At 30.9% G+C, this 10806-nt stretch overlaps 1 protein-coding gene across 1 annotated transcript; it reads left to right on the forward strand.

The window, feature by feature from the left end:
• The first annotated feature begins 5037 nt into the window (after positions 1 to 5037).
• LOC133805467 (uncharacterized) lies at positions 5038 to 10571 on the forward strand. The gene is made up of 4 exons (XM_062243653.1): positions 5038 to 5109; positions 5882 to 5944; positions 6146 to 6213; positions 9851 to 10571. The coding sequence occupies exons 1-4, from the start codon at positions 5038 to 5040 to the stop codon at positions 10569 to 10571; spliced, it is 924 nt and encodes a 307-aa protein (XP_062099637.1).
• The last annotated feature ends 235 nt before the right edge of the window (positions 10572 to 10806 follow it).

Raw genomic sequence — 10806 nt, forward strand, 5'->3', positions numbered from 1 at the left:
AGACTTAAATAGCACGCCATGAAAAACATGCACCACGAGAAATTAGAAGAATGGGGTTTCGGGAACTCACCAAGAATAGTGGTCGTGAAGGTGGAAGAGAGATCCTCGGAGATTAAGGAGCCCACCGTCTGAGTCGTAAAAGGCGCAAGAGAACGTTCGCCGGAGAAGTTAAAGCTCTAGTTTTTAGGGTTTTTGGCAGAATAATGGCGTGTGTGAAAAATAAAAGAGATGGTTCTGATGGTCTTATATAAGTTTGTCTCTGATACTAAAAAGGTGTAATCATTTTTTTTCCTTTTTCGAAGTATGGGGGAACGTGATGGCCGTCGAAATCGTCTCTGGGGAACTGAAAAGTCATGATTAGACAGAAGTGGGTTGCTTTTTTCAAAAACACACGAAGGGTTCTGACACGTCAGGAGGGGTTACCGAAGAGTCGCTCGTTCAAAGTTTATTTACTGTTCGTAGTAAATAAACTTTGGGGGGCAAATGTTATCTAATAAATTAGCATTTGTGATGTGGCAGATAATTCTCTTGACACGTGGCTGATACTTGGAAGGCGTCTGCTAGAGTATCGACTAGTATGCACAGCAGAAGCAGAACCAGCCTATCTTACCCACGACCAGTCTGGTCGGTGGTTCCGCAGCCAATGCAACAATTATGGAAGATCTTTGTGAATCCCCAATTTATCTCATGCAATCTTCTGGATATCCGATTATTCAGGGAGTAATATCTGTAACAATATTATGTAACCCTCCTTGAGCCTATAAATAGCAAGAGATAGCTCAAGGGAAGGGGACCTTTTTTCGACTTTTTGGCTTCTGAATCATAGAGATATAGAATTTCTCCTAGTAAATTTGTATGGTTTGTTGGAAGTGTTGAAACTCATTGAACCCAAGTTCTCTGATCACACTTTTGGTTCCATATCAATATCATTCTAAGTGGACGTAGGTCATTACCAGATCCTGGGGCCGAACCACTATAAATCACTGTGTTTTCTTTACTTTTTTCATTACGTTATTCTCTATACATTCGTCTATATCATTCATATTTTGACTCCGTGTCAGTTGGCCAAATCGTGGGTCAACAATACTTTACGACACTAAAAGAAAATATTTATTTAAAATTTAAATAGACAATGAGATCTCATCATTTAAAAGTAAAAATATTGGATGCTAGGTTTAATAACAACAACATAAAGAAAATAATCGTTCAAGTTTGAAAATTTAAAACATAACATTCATTTCTAAAAAAAAACATAAAATAACTGGAGCCCAACCTCTAACATGTCCTGACGATGCCTCGAGCCTGCATCACTCACTGCATTGCTTTGCCTTTACCTGCACACAGAGTACCCATGAGCTAACACCCGGTAAGAAGAGTTATGTAGGACATAACTCCCCAAACTAGAAAACAAAAAATAAACATCATAAACATAATAATCATCATGCGATACATAAGCACCATATCACACTAACATAATGTGTGTTACACTCACACACATAAATACTAACAAGTCATGTTGATCGGACATGAAATGCAATCTAGAATCTGCAAGTGCTATACTCACGCAAGCAGCTAGAATCTAGTAGCACGCCTACTCTATCATCTAAGCATGTCTACTAACTAAAATCCCTAGCACTATCCTCATGCTAGTCAACCTAATGCAACAATTCAGATCACAAATATAATTACATAACTAACAAATAAGAAAACAAGGTTGTGCGCATTACATACACCCTGTGCGCAGATGTCCACTCTTCTTACCTTAAGCAGTGAATTGTCCGCTGACGTATCTCGAACCACTTGCTGTGTCACATCGACGCCCGCTGGCTCCTAGGCGTCCAATTACACAGGGACAATTCAGGAAATACAAAAATAGGTGTTATGTTGTGACAGTCAGTATCCCGTGATTCGTAGGGGGAAAGACCGGGTAAAGTTGTGCAATCCCACATAGCCTGGGGAAGGTTAAGTGTGATGATTTTAAGACTGTATATGTATGGGACTACACATTTGAAGAGGGCTTAATTGGATTGATGGGTACTACCTATGCCAACAAGATGCATCTTCTTTTCGCTAGCCCATCACTTGAGAACTCTAAAGTAATGCCATGATGGGTGACCTCTTGGGAAGTTTTCTCAGGAAGCGTGCAAGTGAAAACAAAACACGCTGAAAAGACTCGTGTTGGTTTGCAGGGCCAGTCATCATTCCAAGAAGCAGCCATAGTGCCGTGGGGCGTTACAACTTTTGCATATTCTCAATCTCGAAGAACCTACCATAAAATTTAGGGATATTTGCAGCATAAATACCCAATGTTTTCGTGTTTATACACGTATATACCCAAACTTTTTTTTACGGTAATATCACCCAACGTTATGTTTTAGCTGCACCTGTTACCAACAAGGCCGTTAAGTGCCATTTCAGCATACTAAGTTGCAAGATGTCAACTTATTATTGGTCTAAATTATATTTATTTTTAAAACTTATTAATTCATTTTTAAATAATTCAAATTTAAAATTTTAAAAATACTGATTTTAATTACATTAAATTAAAATAAAAAATATGCTATAAATTAAAAATTAAAATTAAACCTAAATTAATAAGAAATCTGATTAATAAAACCAAAATCACATTAAAAAAACTTAGAGGGTGATGCGTGTCGTATGGCGTACCAAATTTAATAAAGATTTTGATTACACTATCACCAATTAATTTAGTACAATGGTAAATAGAGGTCGAACCCAAGGGAACTATATTCAATTTATTATTTACAAAAGCTTAACAAGATTAAAAAGAAAAATGGGATTTTGAAATTCAAAATTAATAAAACGATTGATAAGCAAACGAAGAGTTATAACGATTTTAAAGAACAGTTAAGAATCATTCTCCACCTCAGACAATCATGCATGAATCTTGATAATGAATATTATTCTGATTCCCAATTAAACCATTAACCCCGCAGATAACACTTAAGCAGTCAATTATCCCAATCTCCCTATTACAATCAATTACGGCTAAGCGCTCAATAATTAACTCTTTTCACCAAATAACAAACCTATTAAGCATACGATTCATTTAATTTAGTAAAAGCATTAAGAACAATGGAGATAAGTTAACCTAGGCAATAAATCAATGAAGCATATAATTCATTTAACCTAGATTCTATCCTTCATCACAATCAACAACACTTTTGACCACGTCATCAATTGCAATTTATCACAAATACTTAGAACCCTAAACTATTAGGTGAATAGAAATTCTAAGATGATAATGAAATAATGTAAACCCTAATTAGTTGTACACCCTAACAAGGAATCACAATATTCATAAGATAAGCATAGAAGAATAGAATCAATTTAATATTAGGGAAATCAAGAGATAATATTCACATCTGAAATCAAACAATCATGTCTGGGTTTTGAATAACCCTTAACCTAAAAGAAACTAGCCAATCATCATCATGATTAAAAACATAAACATAAATAAAGAATAATAGAATAGGGGAAGAAGAAAACTATTGAGATGTTGAATGCGATCTTCCTTCTCCTCCAAAGCTCTCTCTGAGTTTCTCTCTCTAAAAACGTAAAATAAAACCCTTCTTTCGAATCTAACCCTAATCCCCTTTTATATCTCCCCTCAAATAATCAGAAAAATTGAATTTAAGTTCAAATTTAAACGCGTGCCGCGGCAGGCACTTTCCCTTGCCGCGACAAGGAACTTCGAAAAAGCTTTGCTGGGCTGTCGTGCCGCGGCATGGATTTTCCCTTGCCGCGGCAAGGAACTCTCTGACTTGCCTCGTAGCGGCAAGGACTTTTCCTGTAGCGGCGAGCACTCTGCTGACTTGTCTCGTAGCGGCAAGGACTTTTCCTTGTAGCAGCGAGCTCTCTGCTTGATCACACTTTGATTCTTTTTCGATTTTTTTTCTTCTTCTTTGACTTCACTCCACTGGTTAGAATCCTACAACATTATCATTTAACCAAAAACTCATCAAAAATATAGACATTATCCTCAAAAATGACGATTTAGTTTAAATGAAACAAATTAGCAAAACAATTCTAACCATCCCCAAACACACTACTTATGAACATAAAACCCTGATGAATACGAAGTAAACTTTATACAAAAATGTACTTATCAGAGGGTGTTTGGCTCCTTAACTAATTTTTTTTTTTAAATCTAAAAATTATTTTCTGAAAACAAGTAAGGGTGTATGGAATTATTTTTAGAAAACAATTTTTAAAAATAAAGTTACAAAAAACATAAATTTTGAGAACAATTAAAAGTTATTTTTAATTGTTCTCAAATTTTTTTTTGTCAAATTTTTTTTTTTTATCAAGAAGAAATAAAACTTCATTGAACAAACAAGCATATACAAACAAGGCAAACCACCCTAACAAAAGCCAAGAAAAGCCAGCCAAGTTCCAACCCTCACTCTACATACATTGAAGCTTCCTTAGGAAAAGCTTGAGATGAGGGAAAACTTTCCTGCTATGAACAATGTACAATCTGTATTTGACTAAAGTAATAACTTCTTTTGCTATACAATGAGCTGTCAAGGAAAAACCATAAAAAATGCATCTATTCCTATTCCTCCATATATGATAGACCACTGCTGCAAGAACCACATTCAGGATTAAATTGAGACTGTCATTTTGCCCAACACGCAGTCTAATAGTCCAATCCGAAAACTTGGTGGCCCAAGCTTGAAACCCAAGCCATGAAAAAATACACGACAAGACTCTCTTGGATAAACAGCACTCAAAAAATAAATGGTGATGACTCTCTAATTGGTCTTCACAAACTGGACAGTGAGAGTTATTCAGCAGAATGTTAGACTTAGCTAAATTATCTCTAGTTAAGAGGTAAGAGTTGACCACCATCCATAACAGGAAACGGTGCTTAGGGAGGATTGTTCGACTCCAGATTGCATTTTTATAAGCCACAAGTTGCTGATTTATTGAGCTGTTATACAGCTTGGATGGCTTGAATTTCCCAGAAAAACCAGCAGCAATCACCTCTCCTTCACTGAATTTGTTCCTTAAATGGCAGAGTTTTCGCCAATAACAGCTGCAATCTTGCTTCAAAACATAGTTCCAAAAGTTAGCCCCCTTCAGGTAGACATGCTGAACCCATTTGACCCAAAGAGTGTCCTGTTTTGTAGTGACTGCCCACACATATTTAGCAAGAAGTGCTCTATTCCAGCTAGCACCATCTCTGAGACCGAGCCCTCCATAAGCCTTAGGAAGGCAAACCTGCTGCCAAGATGCTAAATGAAGTTTACTACGAGTCCCTGAGGCCCCCCCAAAGGAACAGTCTACATAACTTCTCTATCATTTGTCAATTTTTTTTCTCACATAACATTTTTAATTATTATTATCTCACATCACTTTTTCTCTCATTAATTTATCTATCCTCACTTTCTCTCTCATCACTTTTAATCTCCTTATTTTCTCTCATCACTTATTATCTTATTATTTTCTCTCTCATCACTTCCTATATTCTAATTTTCTCTCTCCTCATTTTTTCTATCTCGCAATTTTCCCTCTTTTTTTTTTGCTTGCATGAATATCTTTCTTCTCAATTTTTCTTCCTCAAAATTTCTATCCTTACTTTCTCTCTCCTTATTTTTCATTATTTTTTCTTTCATATTACTTTATCTCATTATTTATTACAACTTTTAAAAAAAAATTATATTTGTAAATATATTTATTTATTTTTTGAAAACTACAAAAACTATATTCTTTTCTCATTTCTGAAAACACAATTTTGTAAAAAAGAAACAGAAAACGATACCAAACAAGCCCTTGAAATCCCTAAAATTTATCTTTCTTTTGCTTCATATTCTCATTTCACCTTGTCTTCCACTTTTCTTCTTCTTCTACTCAGACAACAACAAATGGGTGGCTTGGACCTGCGCGAAGAAGGCATCTCAATGGCTTGGACGATTGGGTGAGCTTCACGAAGGGGCAACAACAATTCTAGTGTGAGGTGGCTCCGTCGACTAAGTGCGCGAAGGTTGTGATGGGTATGATTGTGGCTGTAAATGGGCTAGAGATTGCAAATCTAATGTTGGTTGACGACGAACACATACACGCACGACACCAGTGATGATTTGAATATACTTTTTTTTTCTCAGATTTTTTTTTGAAGGTTGTGTTGAACGATGGGTCGGTCTGTAGTTGTGATGCTGAATCTGGGATTGATGTTGCTGAATTTGGGTATGTGGCTGTGATGTTGAATCTGGAATTGATGTTCTTGAATATGAGATTTTGGCTGAAATGTTAAATTTCAATTTGAATTGAAGAACAAATTGATGATCTACATTTTAATTTTTGATTTGGCCATAAATTTGATTTTATTTGTCGTGATTGTTGGGAAGAAGATATTTGATTTTGGTTGAAGTTTAAATTTTGAATTTCAATTATTTTAAATTATATTTTAATTATAATGAGTATTTTTAAAATTTTAAATGTATATTATTTAATTATTTTCAAATAAATTAATAAGTTTTAAAAATAAGAATAATGTAGACCAATAATAAGTTGACATCTAGAAACTTAGTTTGCTGAAATGGTATGCTCTTGCTTTGTGACCAGCTGCTGACTGAGAAACAGACTTGATTGACCGGAGAAAGTTTCCAGCGACGATAGGGTAAGAGCCACTTCTTTCTTGCGGACCTAAAAAAAAATATATATGTATAAACACGAAAACTTTAGGTATTTATGTTGCAAATATATCTCAAATTTATACACGAGCTATATATATTTATATTCAATACTCTAACTCTAAATTCAACAAGTATTTTTTCTCACTCATACCTTCACTATAAATTAAGTATTGATATTATTGTTGTGAATACAACGTAGATTTACAAAGATATGAAAATATAATGATACATTACATTATTATGATTATACTAGATACAAACAACGTGCAATATGCACATTTGTTTAGTTTTATTTATAGAATTTATTAATTATTTTTATTAAATTTATATTAATGTCACATAAATTTTGAAATAAATATCCTATTTTAATTAAATAATTTATTTATTTTTGTTTAATTTTATGTTTGTTTTAGTTTTTGAATTTGGGAATGACAACAAAAAATTATATATTATATGTTTAATGTAATATTAAATATTATATTTGGAATTTAAATTGAAGTTTCTTGCTAGTTTTTTTTAAAAAAAATTAATTTGTTGCTAATTCACAGTAGAATATATTATATGTTTAATATGATATTATTCTAATAAGTGAATTTAAGTTTAATCAAATTTTATTTAAGTTATAAAACGTATGATTTTATTATTTTTAAATAATTATCAATGTAAAATATCTTAAAAATATCTTATTTTAATTTGTTTAATTATTTATTATTTTAAAATAATTATCATTGTAAAATATCTCAAAAATATCATTTTTTTATTTTTATTTTTTTATTTTATTTTATTTAAGTTTAAGTGTTTACAAACTACAGTTAAATATAAGAATATTTTGTTAAATATAAGAATATTTCGTTAAAGTTAACATTAAAAAAATAAAAAACCGTTAAACCAAGAATTTCCGTTATCTATATACTTATTATATAGAAGAGATATATACTAGATGCAAGTCTTAATCAGGTATAAATTTCAAATAAATAAATAATATTATATATAAAAGAATGACATAAACATATTAAAAGAAAAATTAAACAAAAAAATTATTTTTAAAATATATATAATATGATAGCTTGATATTTTTTTAATAAAAATAAAAATAAAATTATGTATTATATATTATTTTTATAATGATATTTTATAATATTTAAATTTATATTAATATAAGTATTAAATATCTAGTCTTGTATTAAATATTATTACAATAATAATATTTTATAATATTTGAATTTATATTAATTTAATTAGTAAAAAATTAGAATTATATATTATTATCATAATAATTATTTATAACATTTGAATTTATATTAATATAATTAATAAATATATAATTTTAATTAGTTTTAAATGATATTCTGTTAAATATTTAGAATATTCTGTTAAAGTTAATAAAAAAAATCTGTTAAAATTAAAAATTATTGTTATTTACACACTTTTTATATAAATATATATATATCTTCTATATAGTAAGTGTGTAGATAACGAAAATTCTTGGTTTTAACGGGTTTTTTTCGTTAAATTTAACGAAATATTCTTTTATATAACAGAATATTCTTATATTTAACTGTAGATTGTAAACATGATTTAAACTTAAATTAAAATAAATAAATAAATAATGAATAAATTAAATAAGATATTTTTGAGATATTTTACAATGACAATTATTTAAAAATAATACGTTTTATAACTTAAACTTCACGTATTCGAATAATATCATATTAAAAAGATAACATAATATAATCTACTATATCAACTAGAAACAAACTTCTTTAACAAAAAATACTAGCAACAAACTTAAATTTAAAATTCATGTATAATATATAATCTCTTGTTGTCACTGCCAAATTCAAAAACTAGAACAAACATAAACTTAAACACAAATAAATAAATTAATATATGATATTTTTAAGATATTTTATGATAATTTAAATAATTAAATTATATTTATTTAAAAATAATAAAGACATACATATCATTTTTTTATCTTGTAAATTTGTGTGATAGTTTATTTTTTATCAAGTGATTGGATCTCATTTTCTTCATCAAATTCACCAAAGGACATTGTGAGTTACATTAGAAACTAAAAATAGTTGATGCATGTATACTACTCTACACTATGACTTTTTCTATTCTTATTTTATTCTATTATTAATTTATTTTTAAATATTATTGTAAAATATATATATCATGTAGCCATGCAAATATATATGTCAATATTGTGTTTAGATATCATACATGTAGAGATTATTGATATAAATATATATATACATACTATAGAACTGTAATTCATTCTATTATATATTGAAGAAAAAAAAGTACCGGTTTTTATTAAAATTATAGACAATGTTTTGCTCTAATTTTTTAATACTCATACATTATATTAAACATATTTTATTTATTTTTATGATATTGTTTATTTATTTAAAATTCATATGATAATTAAAAAAATAATAAAAATAAATACATCTTTATAACTTTAAAACTAAGCAAACATGCATATATCTCTCGATGAAATCTAGTGTTTATATCAATTTTTAGTATTTTACCTGACTAAATGATCAAGTATGTAAAAAAATCCAGCTAATTTGTTATTAATCCTGAACAAAATCTATATTCCTTCCCCCAAAGAAATATTTCTTTTTTTGTAAATATTCCTAATAGCACTACATTTTCCTTTTTCCAAATGAGACAGAATTTGTTTGTCAAATAAAAAATCAAACAGAATCTGTATAAAAAAATCGAAGGAATGTCTATGCCAAGTATAATATTAATTTTAGATATTATATGAACATTGAATATACAATCTATACACTATATGGTAGTAATGGTTTACAATCACGTATCAATATTAAAAATCATTTGAAGATCACTCTCTACATAATAGTATACCTATAAATACATACATTTTTCAATCTTATTGTCACAGTTGTAGTAAAAGAAAAATATTTGTGTAAAAACCAAGTTGTTGAAAAGAAGAGAGAAACAATGGGTTTTTACTTCAAGATTTCTTTGATTACTATAATGTTTACTTTGTTGTTGGTGTCTTTGACTGTGAAAGCGCACCAAAATAGCATTAATGATTTTGGTTTAAAATTTAAATCACATAGACTAATTTTATGGGAGCGTAAACGATCTGTCTCAACTGGTCCTAGCCCAACACAATCTCTTAAATCACCTTTTACTATTCATTCCAGTGCGAATGAGCAGAAACGATCAGTCCCAACTGGTCCTAGCCCAACACAGTCTCCTGAATCACCTCCTTCCATTGATTCCATCTTTCGTGAGAATGAGCAGAAACGATCAGTCCCAACTAATCCTAGCCCAACACAGTCTCTTGAATCACCTCCTTCCATTGATTCCATCTTTCGTGTGAATGACCAGAAACGATCAGTCCCGACTGGTCCTAACCCAACACAATCTCCTGAATCACCTCCTTCTGTTGATTCCATCTTTTGTGACACGAAAGAGCAGAAACGATCAGTCCCAACTGGTCCTAGCCCAACACAGTCTCCTGAATCACCTCCTTCCATTGATTCCATCTTTCGTGTGAATGACCAGAAACGATCAGTCCCAACTGGTCCTAACCCAACACAGTCTCCTAAATCACCTCCTTCCATTGATTCCATCTTTCGTGTAAATGAGCAGAAACGATCAGTCCCAACTGGTCCTAGCCCAACACAGTCTCATGAATCCCCTCCTTTCATTGATTCCATCTTGTGTGTGAATGAGCAGAAACAATCAGTCCCAAATGGTCCTAGCCCAACACAGTCTCCTGAATCACCTCCTACCATTCATTCCATCTTGCGAGAGAATGAGCAGAAACGATCAGTCTCAACTGGTCCTAGCCCAACACAGTCTCCTAAATCACCTCCTTTCATTGATTCCATTTCTCATGTGAATGAGCAGAAACGATAAGTCCCAACTGGTCCTAGCCCAACATAGTCTCCTGAATCACTTTCTTCCATTGATTCCATCGTAGGGTCACATTCTAGGGTGGGAAAACTATAATACTTAATTAGGAAATTTCAAATTCAAAATTAAAATACTTAATTAGGAAAAGAAAATTAATTAACTTAGAATGTTTTTATATAAGAAAATAATTAATGAGAAAAAATAAATTTAAATCTCCCATCACAACTTTCATTTAAAA

The sequence above is a fragment of the Humulus lupulus genome, chromosome X (genome assembly GCF_963169125.1).
Source record: "Humulus lupulus chromosome X, drHumLupu1.1, whole genome shotgun sequence".
Lineage (NCBI taxonomy): Eukaryota > Viridiplantae > Streptophyta > Magnoliopsida > Rosales > Cannabaceae > Humulus > Humulus lupulus.